The following is a 14,871-nucleotide window of genomic DNA, read 5'->3' as shown; positions in this document are numbered from 1 at the left end:
TTAATGAGATCTGCTTTGGAGGGAGCACTGCTCGCTGATGCTGATTGCTGCTTGTGACATTATCTCCTGAGGAGAGCAGCACCCTCCTGCAGGCAGCCCGGCGTTCATTGATCCAGGGCTGTGTGTAAAGCAGATGTTTGAGGCTGGGGTGGGCGAGAGCTGCAGAAGGCAGCGCTGCAGGGGAGCCCAGCTGGGCCAGGCAGGCAAAGCTGTACTTACAGAATCCTCTGGAACAGACTCCACCCCTGTGCTGTATAACCCTTTCCTGAGGAGCTGGGTGGCACATGGGCTGTCAGTAATGCCCCTGGCTGATATATTTCTTTGTGCCCACAGCCCCCAGTGTGTGCTGGGCTGGAGTTAGGTGCAGGTCCCATGCCCTGACCCCACTGACAGTGGCTGAAAGCCACTTTGTCACCCCTCCTCTTCCTTCATCACTGCCCAGCATGACTTGGGATGAGCTTCTTGGTGACACTTTCCTGGAGAGACCTTCAGCTCCTGTACCACGGGGGCTGGGAGGGAGGGAAAGGCCTGTGTCCCTGTACTCATCCTGGTGTGGATGGGGATGGTTCAGGGGGTGGTGCTAGGGTCACACTGAGCTGGGGAGAGCAGCCCATGTCAGCATTGCCTTCCCCTCTGGGCAAAAGCTGCTGCAACCAGGCTGCTGCTTCCATTTCCTTGCCATGGCAGAGGTGGCTGCAGCATGGCTCCCCATCCCTGGAGGGATCACTGTGCTGGCTGGCATAGCTGTCTTACCCATGAGGCCAGTGCTGCCAGACAGTCATGGCATGGATAGCTTACCTGGCACAGCTCTGGGAGAGCTGGGGGATGGTGTGCCTTGAAACTCCTTCACCTGTGGACTTGGAGCCACCACTGGCCTGGCACATCCCGAGCCATGGGCAGCTCGAGGTGAGGGCGACAGAGGGCTGCTGGCATCTTGTTCCACTCAGGGTTGTTCGATGGAGAGTGGCAACTCCCTTTACCCTTCTTCCTATCCCAGTGGTTTTAGGGCTTCACTTGAAATGTATTGGCCATGGCTGGAGGCAGAACAAAGCCCTGAGCCAAGCATGCTGCCAGGAACCTCAGGAAATCTCCCCCCATCAGCATTTTTCTCTCTGGCAGGCACTACTCCCACTCGCGCTTCCCGAGCGCGCTTGGATGGAACAGACAAACAGGAAGGGTGGATGTGGATAAGGGTTGTTTATTCATTGAGCAACTCCTTAAAAAACAGAAAACCCAAACATTTTTGGTAACAAATGTTAAATCTTTTCCAGATGAGGTGTGTAGCCAGGAAAAGAGGGCAAGTTCCACCTCTCACCCCAGGGAGGACACACTGCTGGGCAGTGCTAGGATCCAGAGCCCCTCTGTGCCCAGCCATGCTGCGAGGAGCAGCCTTTCTCTGTCCCCATGTCCCCTCAGCCACAAGCTACACCACCCTGAAACACAGTATTTACAGACCACAGATTCCCACATCACAACACTCCCTGTGCCCAACATATGGACCTGGAGCTTTAAAGGGCAGAAATAAAACCACCAAGCATCCAATCCAGACAGAAAGAAGACTCCAAACACCAAGGTTTGCACGGCAATAAAAAGATAGCCCTTCTAAAGGAGGTCAATAAATAGGAGAACTAGAAAAAAATCAATTGCTTTTTAAGTTCAGCACATAAAGCCCAGTTCCACCCCCAGTGGGTGAGGAGGAAGTGAGGGCTGTGGGAATGCACAGAGGAATGTGGCTCTCTCCCCCCATCAGCATGGGTTTCTCTGCTCTGGGGCTTCTCATATTCACAAAGCTGCCCCTTGAGAGACAGATGCTACTGGCCAAAACCAGTCCCATGGTTGCCCACCAGCACATAAACCAGGGGCATGGCAGGGGGACACAGCTGTGGGAGAAGTGAGGGGTGTTGGGGTGGGAGATGCCAGGGAGCTCGACTCTGCCTGGCTGCTCACCCCAGTCAACCCCCCTGGAAGGAAAACCAGTTTCTCCTGAGACATATCAATTCTACAGCGAGCATTTAAATAGCTTGAAGAAGTGCAAAAATCAGCTCAGGGATGGCAGGGTGTCCTCAGAAGCACCCTGCTCTTCAGGGAGGGGTGGGACCCTGCACCATCAGCCTGACACAGCTGCATCCTCCGACACTGCTCCATGGCCATGGCAGAGTGATGCTCCATCCTTCCTGCCACGCAGAAAACTCCAAATTTCTTGACCCCCCCCAACTCTCTTCACCTCCCAGTTGGATCCCTAAGAGTCAAAAACCTCTGGGCATCTGCCCAAGGGCTCTTCAGCAGCCACCACATTTGCATTCATGTGATAAGGAAATATCTCTTACAATACAGGAATTCAATATATATTTGAAGTCAGTTGAGGCTGAGCCAGCCATCGCCTCCACTAACACCAGACCAGGGCGTGAGCCAGTGCCTGCTTCCTAGTCTTGGCACCAAGGTGCCCCAGCTCAGTCTCCTGGAGATTCTGAGGGGTCACTGCCTGCGTCCTTGCCACCCCTTGGAGAAGAAAAAAGGGACCCCTGCCACAGTCCCCCCACACCAGCTCATGGGGAAGATGTGGGCTCCCTGTCTTCAGGCTTGTCGCTTTTGGAGGACTTTGGCTTCAGCAAGATGAACCTGTTGAGGAGGTCGGCGTCTGAGCTGGCCTGGGCACCTGCATACGCCTCCCCTGGGGACAAAACAGAGGGTGGGCTCACCTGGTGGGGAAAGCTCTGGGGGCTGGAGGAGCAGCATCCCCTCGGTGTGGGGTGGGGACACTCACCAGCATAGCTGGAGGACTCGGCCATGTTCTGGGAGCCAGTGATGTGGTGCCAGTAGGCGCTGCGGGGCAGCATGGTCGTGGGCGTGCAGGGGTAGGAGAAGTGCTCAGTGCCCTTGTTCAGCAGCTGCAGTGGGTGGAGGGGAGGAGGGTGACACAGGGCCCCCAGAGTCCCCCAGCTGTGTCCCCCCTCAGCACGGGCTGGAGCTCACCCTGACGTTCTTCTCCATCTCCAGCAGGACCCTCTTGTGCTGCTCAGCGATGGCCAACGTGGCGCTGTGCACGCGCTGGTAGATCTGCTCACCCTCCTGCGTCTGGAAGGTGTAGAGACCTTCTCCCGCATCACACATCCTGTGGGGACAGGGCACAGGATGTCACCAAGGTCTTCAAGCCAAGAGATGATGAGCCAAACCCATCCAGATGACAGCTGGCACAGCTTCCCACACTGTTAGAGCTGTGCCTAGGCTCCCTTCACGGTGCTGATCTGGGATCAGAACCAGCTCCAAGCACGGGCACACTGTACAGCCCACGGCCATCACCCCAGCCTCAGGCCTGCCCTGTGGTGATGCCAGCAGTGCCACTGCCTGCTGCATCCAGCTGGAGGAGGGCACAGAGCTGTGATCCCTGTCCTGGCAAGGGTGACATCTCACCGTCCGGCCTCGAAGGTGAAGCGGGTGGCGTCGCGGCCGTAGCGGCGCAGGGAGCAGAGGGGCCAGGAGACCAGCTTCACCCGGGGGTTGTGCGTGTCCCAGAGGTAGATGTTTTCGTGGGTGATCTGCAGCTTGCACTCGCCATAGACGTCCAGGTTGGGGCAGGGGAGGAGGAACACGTTGAACCGGTCTGGAAAGGGGGAAAAAAAAAATAGAAAATAAAATAATCAGCGGGGGGTGCAGCGAGGCGGAGCCCCGGGCGAGCACTCCCCGCCGCGCTCACCCGTCTGCTCGCACTGCACGCCGGGCGCCAGCAGGTCGGGCTCCCCCAGGCTGATGTCGTTCAGGCGGGCGCCCAGGCACTCCACCGACAGCGTCTTGTACCACTCCTCCGCCTCCAGCTCTGCAAGGCACCACGGCAGCCCCTGGGCGACCCTGGCCACGCCGGGGTGCCCCACCCAGCACCCTCAGCCCGGCTCCCCTGGGCGCTGCCCCGCACCTGAGTCGCAGGTGAAGGTCCGGGCGGAGTCGTCGGTAAAAACGATGGCCACCGCCTGTCTCTTGGTCTCCTTGGGCAGCCGCGTGATGCACTTGACATTGCTGATCTCGGTGACCTGCAGAGGAGTTGGGGGTCACCGAGGGCTGCTCCCAGACCCTGTTCCCTGCTGCACGCAGACCCTGACACCTGCAGCACCCAGACCCAGCTGCATCCCCGTCCGGAACGCATGGGCTGACCCACCCAGCGAGTTCAGGCAAGCAAGGACCTGCTCTGGCACGGGTCCCCAAGCAGCGGGCAGCACCCCAGCACCCCTCCAGCGCACCCCCTCACCTTGGGGCATCCCCGCAGGCACGCCGACTTCTCATCCGGGTACTTCTCCAGGCGCTGGGGCCCTTTGCTGGAGGATTTGCGGAAGACCAGCCAGCAGCGCCGGTAGATCTGCCGGACAGAGAGCTCGGCGGCTGCTCGCTGCAAGAGGGGCTCCCTGTCCCCACCACATCCCCCTGTCCCCATCCCCAGGACCCGTGCCTGGTTCTGCTGACCCTGCTGGCCTGGGGACAGGAGGGGATGGTGGGGACAGGGCTATGCCGCCCGCCAGTGCTAATTACAGAGCTTAATTAATGAACACAGACAAAGCTCCCAAGGGGACCGCTGTTCTGGCATTTCCCCGTCCCCTCTCCTACACTCCCTGCCTCTGAGGGTGGTGGGGGCACCGTCCCCAGGCATGTCCCCCCTCCCTGGATCCCGCTCCCTCTTTGTTCTCCCTAATTAGCATGAAATTACCCAGCATGCTCGTTGCTGCCGCTCCAAACCATGGAGATGGGCGACCAAACCCCCTGACCCCCCACCTATGGGTGCTGCACTCCCACACCACCCTAAATTGCACCCAGCAGCTCCAGCCCCTCCCGGTGTGGGGCATCCCCGGTGCCAAACTGTGTGTGCAGGGAAACTGAGGCACGGGGGGGGAAGGGAAGGCTCACAGACATTCCCCAAGCCCTGGGTGACCTGGGACAGGTGAACGGGTGTTACTCCGTGCAGGATTCGGCCGGTGCAGGTGCTGGACCCCTGGGGCTGCTGGGTGATTTGGGTACCAACAAGTGGCCCGTCCCTGCCATCCCCCAGTCCTCCACCACCACAGCCCCCAAAAGGCAGCTTATTCAACCCCAAAACAGGGGCACAGGAAGCCACATAAGTGACCTGTCCACGTCACCTCACTGGGAAAGCAGCACCCCAAATCCATGGGTGTTCCTCCCCACATCTCCCCAATCCCCAAGATCCCCACTCACCCCCAGCTTCTTGCTCTTCATCCTCACATAGCCCTGCTTGATGATGTCGTTAAAATTCGTCGCCATGGCGATGGCTCGATAGGGTAGGGGATATTTTGGGAGGGGGGGGGCTGCCTTCACCTTCGCCCCCCCCTCTCCATCCTCTTCCTCCCTACCCCTCCTGTCTCACCACCGGCCCGGCTTGGTGCTAGCAGTGTCCCCCATGCTGGCTGGAAAAGAGAAATGACAGATCGACGGGTGACATCTTCCTCGTCCTCCTCCCCCTCCTCCTTGTCGTCCTCCTCCTCCTCCTTCCCCTCCTCCTCCTCCTCTTCCTCCTCCCTTCGCTGCCTGAACCATCGAGTGGAACAGTCCGGTGTTAACCCCTGCCAGCACGGTGGAGCCAGGGTGGCACAGACAAGTGGTCAGTCCCCTGCCGCCAGCTCCAACACGTGTCCTGGGGGACACCCGCAGCAGACCTCGCCCACAGGTCTCCATCACCTCCTCCTTCCTCCCAGGCTGCTCGCTTGGGCAGCAACATGGCCCCGGCCCTTGGGCACGGGCTGGGTTCAGCGGGAACGGCCAGGCCGGCTCCGCTCCGGGGTGTTTCAGCCTGCACCGGCTGCCAGAGGGACCCCGGCTTCCAACCTCGCAGCTCCGGAGTCACCCAGCCTCTCTCCGGCCCTCCCACGACCTCGGCCTCGCTCAGCCTCGTCCCTGCTGGTTCCCCCGGCCCCCACCGGTGGGACCAGGTGGGGACCAGGTTCCTTTCCCAGGTGGAGAAGTCCCAGGTAGGAGGCAGTAACCCAGGAAACAGAACAGGGCCATCCCCGGGGATGTTCCTCCATGCCAGCGACACCCTGGTCCCCAGAGACCAGCACCGTGGGGAATTTCACTGGGACAGCGCCTTGGGGACCACCCGCTGTCCGAGGGGCAGCGCTCCCTGTGAGGGGAATATCCCCCACTCCCCATCCCCATCACCCACCCACGCACACCCCAAGGGAACTCAGAGCTGCCGGGGGGCACCTCCTGCCCGCTACCCCCGAGCTGTCACCGCGGCCCCCGACTCCCAACCACCATCACACCCCGCTCTCCCACCGGGACGTTCCTCCGGGCGTTGTCACCTCCCGGCCGTTCGCCCCCGACACTTGTCAGCCCAAAGCTCGCTCAAGCCCCGTCCTGTGTCACCCGTTCCCTCGCCGGTCCCCCCGCCTTACCCGGCTCCCGGTGCGAGCGGAGCCGCCGGAGCCGCCGCGTCCTGCGAGCCCCGGAGCCGCTCGGTCCCGCCCCGCCCGGCCCCGCCCCGGTACCCTCCCTCCGCCCCGGTACCCTCCCTCCACCCCGGGCTGCCCAACCGGAGCCACAACCGGCCGCCCTGCGAAGAGAATTCCATCATTCGGCTTCAGAGCGAGCACCCCGCAGCGACGGGCGGCGGCGGCAGCAGCCTCCTGTCCGTCCCTCGGCTCAGGTGTCACCGCATCCCCGCGCTGTGCCCCCCAAACTGGTTTCCAGGCCCCTCGCTAAAACTGGCCCCAGGCATCCCCCACCCCCGCGGCCTCACTTGTTGGGCTATAAAAATATGAATAATCGCTGGAAATAAAAGGGCATTAAAAAAAAAAAAAAAAACATGAGCAGCAAAGAGCTGCGCTTTTAGCCAATCAATTAAAAGGCAGAGCGAGGGGATTAGCTCACCGAAATATTAATTTTTAATGAGGTTGTGTCTGAGCGCCTCCAAAGCCCCCAAGGCCCTGCGCTGGGGGGCTGAGCTGAAGGGGCTGTGCTGGGGTGATCAGCACCCTCAGGTGAACACCTCTGGGTGAACACCTTTCACTGCACAGGCCCAGGGACAGGCTTTACCCCTGCACTGGGCTGGTCTCCAGGCATGGGCACAGGGATGCCAGGGGGTGACATCCTGGTCTGTGAGTCCCTGGTGAAGAAATGCTGATTCTCCCTGATGTGTCCCCTCCCCGCCCTCACTCCTGTGTGGGGACAGACCAGCGCTCACACCACCACCAGAGCCTAGGCCCATCTGGGCTCTGTATTTATAATAAAAAATCATATACAAATACATACATATATATAATATATATAAAAAGAAGTGGGCAGTTTGTGACTGCCAAGCTTGGTGCTTCTCTTTGCCTGTGCCTCCTCCTCCTGGGCTGCTCCGTGATGCTGGCTTTAGTGGCCACATCAGTGTTCCAGGAGATGCCAGTGGCCGAAGGGGCATCCAGTACTGTCCAAGAAGCAGCAGGTTTTAGAGCACCCGGGGCAAATTTCTCCCCACCGCTCTGTGCCTCAGTTTCCCCATCTATACAAGTATCACCGCACAGCTGGGCCCCGTGGTGAGATGCACTTGAAGGCAGAGGACTGATGTGGCACGTCCTGCGGTGGTGGCACTGGCCCTGGGCTCTAGGGCACCTGTATCTGCAGGTCCTCGTCCTCGTCGGGGTCACTGGTGCCGTCCCCGGCGTCGTCGGGGCCGAAGCGGGCGCTGCGCATCTTGCCGAACAGCGGGGCGCTCTGCTGGCGCCGCAGCCTGCGAGGGACAGCTGCTGACATGGGGGTGGCAGCATGGCCCTGGGGGGGCCCTGAGGCCGAGCCCATTCCCCTGCACCCCTAGAGGATGACTGCACCCCAGAGAGATTCCTTCCTGCAGCCCTCACCGAGCTCTGGGCGCAGGATGAGCCCGTGCAGCCCGGGGCCAGCACGGAGCTGGGAGCTGTGATGGTGCTCAGCACAAGCGGGGCACAGGCTAAACCCCTCCGTGGCTGTGCTGGGCAGCACAGACCCAGACAGGACTGCAGAGAAGGGAGGTGTCATCCCCCTAAACTGAGGAACCCTCAAAACCCCCAGGAGTCCCCATTCCCAGGAACGTGTGGTGGTTTTGGTTCTTGCCCTTGTGTGAAAATTCATCAAGGAAATGTTATGACCCAAATTTGAAATCCAAAGGCCAAGGATCCAGTGAGATCCAACCAGCCCACCACACTTTACTGGAAAGCATGAATTATTTAGGGTTGAGTGCACAGGGAGTCTGGGGGGGGGCGATGAATCCTCCATTATGCTTCCATGATTTAATGCAGATGTCCCAATAAAATAAAGGATGATTATAAACATCCCCCCCAAGCACCTCCTGGAGCCACAGCATCGATCCCATGGCCATTTCAGCTCTTCAATGCTGGAGAGGCAAAGCAGGGCCGGGGAAAGTTTTAAGGGCAAGAAAACTCAGCTCCCACCTCCCCAAACTGGTGTGGGATGCTAGCAGCCTGCTCTGCCCGTGGGTACTAGTGGGTGCAACATTAAGCAGCATAAAACTGAGCTGTGCTGGTCTCTGGGCAGACTTGTGCTGGTTTAACTGGGAGGTGAATGCCACCCAGCTCAAGGTGGGGTGAAGACTGCTCAGAGGAGGCTGCGCCCTTCCCGAGGATGTCAGAGGCACTTGGGCCATGCTTAGCCCGGGGTTCAACCAGGCAGCTGCCGGTTGAGGGATGGTGGCAAGGAGAACATCATCCCATCCTGGCTGGTCCCCACGTGGCTCACCCAGCCCCTGCTCACCGTGACTGCAGATGCTCCAGCTGCACCTGGAAGCTCTCGCTCTGCTCCGTCTGCTCGTCCAGCGACCGCTGCAGCTTCCGCGTCTGGTTGTGGGCCTCATCCAGCTGTGGGATGCCATGGGATGGGGTGGGGTGGGGTGGGGTGGGATGGGGTGGATAGGATGGTGCTGTTGGCAGCTGTGTAGGGAGCAGAAGAGCTCCCTGACCTCCTCCACCAGCATGAGCTTTCCCACCTCATCCTCGGCTTGGGCCAGCTCCTTCTTCAGCTCCTCCACCCTCAGGCGCAGCTTCTTCACCTCTCCCTCGTGCTGCTCCACGCGGCGGTTGGCATGGGCCAGCTCGGCCATCTTCTCCTGGTACTGCTTCTTCAGCTTGGTGTGGATGTGCTTCAGGTCGGCCAGCTCCTGTGGTGGGCATGGAGAGGGGGCTGAGCATGGGACAGCCACCCCCACCACTGGGTGTCCCCTCCTCCCCCCCCAGGGATCTCTCCCATTGCCCCACCCCATGATCCAGGAGCTGATGGGGTCACCACCATCCCTTGAAGGGCGACGGCAATATTTGGGCTTGAAGGAGTCCTTGGGGAGGTTGAGCCCCACAACAGAGTCACCCAGGGATGCAGGGTGACATCACCACCCCTATGGCACCTTGTTCTTCTCGAAGAGCTCAGCCTGGATGGTTTTGAGGTCAGTGTCCAGGGCACTGGCTGTCTGGCGCCGCTTGCGAGCCAGCACCTCCTCCAGGTCCTCGATCTGTGCCCGCAGCTTCTTGTTCTCCCGCTCCAGGTTGAGCTTCTCTGTCTCCAGCCGCTCCCGCCGGCCCCACTCGGCCGCGTTCTCTGCCTGCAGCCGCTCCATCTGGGACAGGGGCACGGGGTGGCTGGGGGGCAGCAGGACCCCCCTCTCTGCCCACCCTTGCTCCCCGTGCTGGGGTTTGGCCTCACCTCTGCACGCAGCTCAGCCAGTTTCTTGTCCATGCTGGAGCGAGCACCCAGCTCATCCTCCAGGTCCTCAGAGATGCGCCCCAGCTCGTCCTGATGAATCTCCTTCAGGATGTTGAGCTGTGGGGGGACAGGGCACCAAAGGGGGCTGTGAACGCCCACCTTCCACCTGAGCCCTGCCCACACACATCCACCAAACCTCTATGGATAGACCCAATGCGTCAATAGCATTGAAGACCCTTAACAAGCAACCTGGAGTTGGGGAAGTGGCTGTGGGCCACCATGTCCATCAGGATGTGCCACCCTGTGAGGGACAGGCCGCCCCTGGGGCACCTCGCTCACCTGCTTCATCACCTCCTGCTTGTTCTTGTTGAGCTCCTCATACTTGATCTTCCACTGGCTGAGCTCACCCTCCAGCTTCTCGATGTTCTTGCTGAGCGCCAGCTTGTCCCTGGGGAGAGGCAATGACAGTGACAGACTGCAGGACCCCATGGTGATGCCATCCCAGTGGGGACCAGGCTGGCATCAGCTGGCACTCTCAAGGATGATGCCCCAAGCACTCACTCCCGCTCCTTGAGCAGCACTTTTTGGGACTCATCCAGCCTGAGCTTCAGGGCGGTGACTTTGGTGGCGTCCTCCTCCACGACGCTGACGTCCTCCCAGAGCAGGCGGCTCCGCTCCTGGCGGCTGAAGGAGGCCCGGGGGCCCCGCTGCTCCCAGCTCTCGTCCTGCTTGCTCGTCAAGATGTTTTCCATCAGCTCCAGCTCCTGTGGCGCCGTGGGTGGCCCAGCACAGGGGACAGGGTGAGAGGGCTTCCCAGCCCCTGCAGCACCCAGCCCTCACCCCATCACCAAGAGCACCTCTCCCTCCATCCCCCAGGGATCCCCTGCCTGATGAAGAGGGACTTGCCCTCCCAGGGGAGCTCCCACACATCATCACACTCTGCTGCTGGCTCCCTGCCATCCTGGAAATTTGGTATAAAAAAATTTAAAACCAATTTATGACACCGATCTCACCCAGGACTGCCACATGGGTGACCTTGTACCAGGCACTCTGGGCACACAGTAAATGAGCTGCAGGGGGTGCCAGGGGACAGGATGTCCCTGGGGACCAAGTGTGGAGCCTGTGGGGGATGCCCACATTAGTATCAGACTTGTCACTTGGCAGCTGTGCTGTCAGGTGGACTAAACTGTCACAGCATGGCACCGTGAGCAGTGCCTTCTGTGCTGTGACAGAGCTAACAGCAGCAGAGGAGGGATGGCTGCAGCAGCTGGGATAATCCCTGAGGTGGCTCTGGTGTGGCACTCCCCTTCCTCCTCCTCCTTCTCCTTTCTTCAGCAAAAAACCCTGCCAGAAGCCCATATGGACACCCTGACAATCAAGCCGTGGCTGGGAGATGCCACCAGCACTGCCAATGCCACCATCCCCTGTACTGGCACAGTGAATTTTGCCTAGTGCCTCCAAAGGGAAAACCCCAGGAAAGGGACTGGTGCCAGTGCCAAGGTGATCTCACAGCATGGGGCTATGGTGGCTCTGGATCTCCTCATGACACTGCTCTGAGGAGTCTGATCCTTCCAGTGCTGTTCCAACAGGGATCTGACTGTCCTGTAATGCTCCAAGAGGGGTCTGAGCCCAAAATGCTGCTTGGAGGGGTCTGACACCCCCCATACTAATCCAAGAGGGGTCTGACCACCCTGTACTGCTGAGAGGGCTCTGGCCCTCCTAACCCTGCCCCAAGAGCAGTCTCCCCACGTTGCCCATCTTTACAGGACAGGCAGTGGTGGTTTGGGGGTGCACATGGGCAGCAGACGAGGATGAGCAGCTCCCCTGTTCCCTGCCCCTGCTGGCCGGGGGCAGCCCCACACGCCCACCTTGGCTTTTGGGGGCACCTCAGCCCCCACATCCCGCACAGGCTCTTCTTGCTCAGGGCCGGCGTCTCCCTCTGCTCCGTCGGCGGGCGGGAAGCCGGCGCTGGCCGGTGCCGGTGCCGGTGCCCGCGGCGGGGCCGGGCGCTCGTCGGGCCGCTCGCGGTCGCGGTCGCGGCGCAGGCTGGCCAGCTCCTTGGTGAGCGCCTCCAGCCGGTGCCGCAGCTGCCGCACCTCCTCCCGAGCCCGGTTGCGCTCGGCTCGCACCTTGCTCCACTTCTCACGCCAGTTGGCCGTGCAGTCCGACCACCAGCGCATCGTCTTCTCCATCTGCGCCGCCCGCGCCCGCGCCTCCTCCAGCTCCCGCAGCCGCAGCTCCTCCCGCCCTTCCCAGTCCCCTTCCAGCAAGGCCGGCGGGGGCCCGGGCGAGGGTGTCCCGCTGGGGGGGGACGGGGAGGGCTCGGGGGCCAGTAGGGCCAGGAGGGAGCCCCCCGGCAGCGGCGGGGAGCCGGCCAGGCGCGAGGCCCCGCTTTGGCTCATGGCGGGGCTCCCCTAGGGCATGGCCGTCCGTCACCGCGCTGCACCCAGGGACCTGCGGGAGACACGAGGGGTCACCTGGGGACGGCGGCGGCGGGGAGGGAAGGGCTAGCAGGGACATGGTTCCTGGTTTTGGGGAGCGGCACACTGAGTGATGAGATCCCTGGGATGGACCCTAGCCAGGCCCTCAGTGAGGACTCTGGCAATGTCCCCAGCCAGGTCCCCAGCTGGCAGCCAAGTGATGTCCCCAGCCAGTCCCCTGTGAAGACACCAGTGAGGTCCTCAATGAGGACCACAGCCCTCAGCCCAGCCACTGGCATCTATTTCAGCTTGGCTCTGCAGGCACCACTGGCAGCGCACCACAACGACGGGAAGACATGTTATTCGCATGATGTCATCCGCATGAGGTCAGTGATGACATCATCATCTGCGAGCCTCCAAGACCATCCCTGGTGCTGGAGTTGGGGTACTCAGCTGCACCCCAGCAGCTCCAGCGAGGGTGACAGCCAGGATTCGGCGCCAGCAAAGCAGGAACAGCTCCGGAAGGAGAGTCGGAGCTGCTGGGTTGGCGTGGCGCGGCAGCAGGACTGTGTCCAGGCAGCTGGATGTGCTTGCCGATGATGCCGCAACAAAGGGCCAGTGCTGAGTGTCCCCATCCCGGCATGGACCTCACATCCCGCCCTGGACCTCACATCCCGCCCTGGATCTCACACCCGGTGCGGCCAGGCAGGCAAACCGCCCCAGGAAACCTCAATGGGAGGCTGCTGCGCGTCCTAATGGGATAAGTACAGGGTCCAGCCGCGGCTGCCCGCAGCCCCGGCAGGTTTCTGGGGCGGTGCAGCCCAGACCTGCTACCAAATCCGGCTGGGCTGGGAGAGCTAGTGCTGGAGCAGCGGGAACAGAGGCCGATGGCAGTTCTGGGATTTGCATGGCAGAAAGAACTAAATTTTCTGGTGGTATTTGCTGAAATGGTGAAGTTTTGCTAAAACTCAGCAGAAAGGCCAGGCCCGTGCTCTGTCGGCTGCTCCTGGAGGAATCCCAGGCATTGGCAGGACCCGGCACAAGCAGCGCCCACGGGAGCACACACGCTGCACCAGCACCCACGGAAAACCCACGGAACGCATGCAGAGAACCGACAACCATGCAGCACCCACGGGAGCACGAGTGGACCCAGGCACCCCTGGAACATCCACGGGGAGCACGTGTGGAACAGGAACATCCATGGGACACCCGCGGGAAGCGCGCGTGGCTCACGGACACCGGCGGGAAGCACGCGTGGCTCACGGACACCGGCGGGAAGCACGCGTGGGGCACCGGCACGGGAGGATTGCGCCCCCTCCCCACGAGCCGCCCCCGCTCTCCGCATTGGCGCCGGGCTCCGTCACTCACCCGCCGCGGCCCGGGCGGCGGGAGCCCCGCATTCCTCCGCTCCGCCGGAATTCCTGCCGCTCCGCCCGGGAGGCACCGCTCGGCCCGGCCCCGCCCGGTTCGCCACGGCCCCGCCCGCCCCGCAGCGGCGCGGCCCGGCCCGGCCCGGCCCGGCGCGGCCCCTCCCCCGACAAAGTTTCTCGCAAGTTTCCCGGTGCCGCCGGCTCCGCCGCCCGCCCGCCAACCCGGCCCAGCCCGGCCCGGCCCAGCCCAGAGCAGCCCAGCCCAGAGCAGCCCAGCCCAGCCCAGCCCTGCCCGGTCCGGTCCGGTCCGGTCCGGTCCGGTCCCTCACCCGGCGGTGTCGGCGGCGGCGGTGCGGGCGGGCCGGGGCGCTGCGGCCGAGTCTCCTCCTCCTCCTCCTCCTCCTCCTCGCCCTCCTCCTCCTCCCCCCGCCGCCGCTCCCGCCCCCCGCCCGCGCCCGGGGGCCGGTCCCGGGCCGCGCTGCGCGTCCTGCCCCGTGGCACGGCCGGGGGGCCGCACGCGTGCGGTTCCGGTGCTCGGGGAATGCGGGCTGCCCTGCTCAGCACGCCGGGGCTGGCGGCTCGGACACGCGAGTGCTCGGCTGGGACCGTGCCCGTGGCTGCGGCTGGGCTGCGCACACGGGTCTGCCCCGGGGCGTGGGGACATGGGGGGAACGCAGCGGGGCCCCCCGGGGGAGCGGTGGCCGCGCAGTGTCTGCATCCCCCACACATGCCCGTGCTGGCTCCCTCCTGGCCAAGCGGCAAACCCCCAAACCACCATTTTACCCCTGGCTCTTTCCCTTTGCTGTGTGTCTTTCAGACAAAAAACTGCGAAATGCTAGCGGCCAAGAGGGTTTGTGCTCCGCGGGACGTGGATTCGATGCCACGGGACACCAACAACTTTTTCTCCCCCAGGATCGAGCGAGGCAGGGAAAACCAAATCAAATTAAAGCAAAACTTCTTTCCAAGATCGGATTTTTTTTTCCAGCTGGAAACAACCCCAAAAAGCTGGAGGCGAGGGATGCTTTCCTCTCCTACGCCCCTATCCCAGCGTCTTGTGCCAGGGAAACCGGCGCCGTCTCTCGCAGCCGGTGAAGCGATTTTGCAGGCGGTTTGGCCAGAGCTGCGGGTGCGTGGTTGCGGCTTTAACCCGCTCCCGGCTCTAAAACCGGCAGTTTTTTCCAAGCGTGTCTTTACTGTTTGCTTGGACGTGCGTGTCTTGGTGACACCAGCAGGCTCGAGGATGCATTGCAGCATCCTGGGATTTGTGGGGTTTACCTTTGCAAAAATCAAACCGCTTTGGTCTGGGGTTTGTCACCGAAAGATGTGGCCAGTGACCCACTTCTGTGGTCTAAGCATCATCATCCTGGCGCCCTTCTCCTCCAGCTCTGGGTTTCCAGCCTGGCCATGGCCAGCAG

At 62.0% G+C, this 14,871-nt stretch overlaps 2 protein-coding genes across 4 annotated transcripts; both read right to left on the bottom strand.

The window, feature by feature from the left end:
* Window positions 1–1,184: 1,184 nt before the first annotated feature.
* Window positions 1,185–6,426, bottom strand: DOK4 (docking protein 4). 2 transcript variants are annotated; one of them, XM_041459072.1, is made up of 9 exons: window positions 6,393–6,426; window positions 5,197–5,405; window positions 4,241–4,348; window positions 3,911–4,025; window positions 3,695–3,814; window positions 3,412–3,601; window positions 2,974–3,112; window positions 2,765–2,888; window positions 1,185–2,671 (listed from the first exon to the last, which is right to left on the bottom strand). In XM_041459072.1, the coding sequence occupies exons 2-9, from the start codon at window positions 5,260–5,262 to the stop codon at window positions 2,547–2,549; spliced, it is 987 nt and encodes a 328-aa protein (XP_041315006.1). In that variant the 5' UTR covers window positions 5,263–5,405; window positions 6,393–6,426; the 3' UTR covers window positions 1,185–2,546. The 2 variants fall into 2 exon arrangements, with proteins under 2 accessions (XP_041315006.1, XP_041315005.1); XM_041459071.1 differs by having other exon boundaries at window positions 1,185–2,888.
* Window positions 6,427–7,188: 762 nt separating this feature from the next.
* On the bottom strand, window positions 7,189–13,836 carry CCDC102A (coiled-coil domain containing 102A). Of its 2 annotated transcripts, none has more exons than XM_041459051.1 (9): window positions 13,786–13,836; window positions 11,535–12,120; window positions 10,228–10,430; window positions 10,006–10,114; window positions 9,667–9,783; window positions 9,371–9,580; window positions 8,960–9,130; window positions 8,728–8,831; window positions 7,189–7,711 (listed from the first exon to the last, which is right to left on the bottom strand). In XM_041459051.1, the coding sequence occupies exons 2-9, from the start codon at window positions 12,066–12,068 to the stop codon at window positions 7,585–7,587; spliced, it is 1,575 nt and encodes a 524-aa protein (XP_041314985.1). In that variant the 5' UTR covers window positions 12,069–12,120; window positions 13,786–13,836; the 3' UTR covers window positions 7,189–7,584. The 2 variants fall into 2 exon arrangements, with proteins under 2 accessions (XP_041314985.1, XP_041314984.1); XM_041459050.1 differs by lacking the exon at window positions 13,786–13,836 and adding an exon at window positions 13,455–13,585.
* Between the last annotated feature and the right edge of the window lie 1,035 nt (window positions 13,837–14,871).

The sequence above is a fragment of the Pyrgilauda ruficollis genome, unplaced genomic scaffold (genome assembly GCF_017590135.1).
Source record: "Pyrgilauda ruficollis isolate IOZ18807 unplaced genomic scaffold, ASM1759013v1 scaffold13, whole genome shotgun sequence".
NCBI classification, from domain to species: Eukaryota; Metazoa; Chordata; class Aves; order Passeriformes; family Passeridae; genus Pyrgilauda; species Pyrgilauda ruficollis.
Note: the sequence above shows the minus strand (reverse complement) of the source record. Positions and strands in the feature narration are given on the sequence as shown.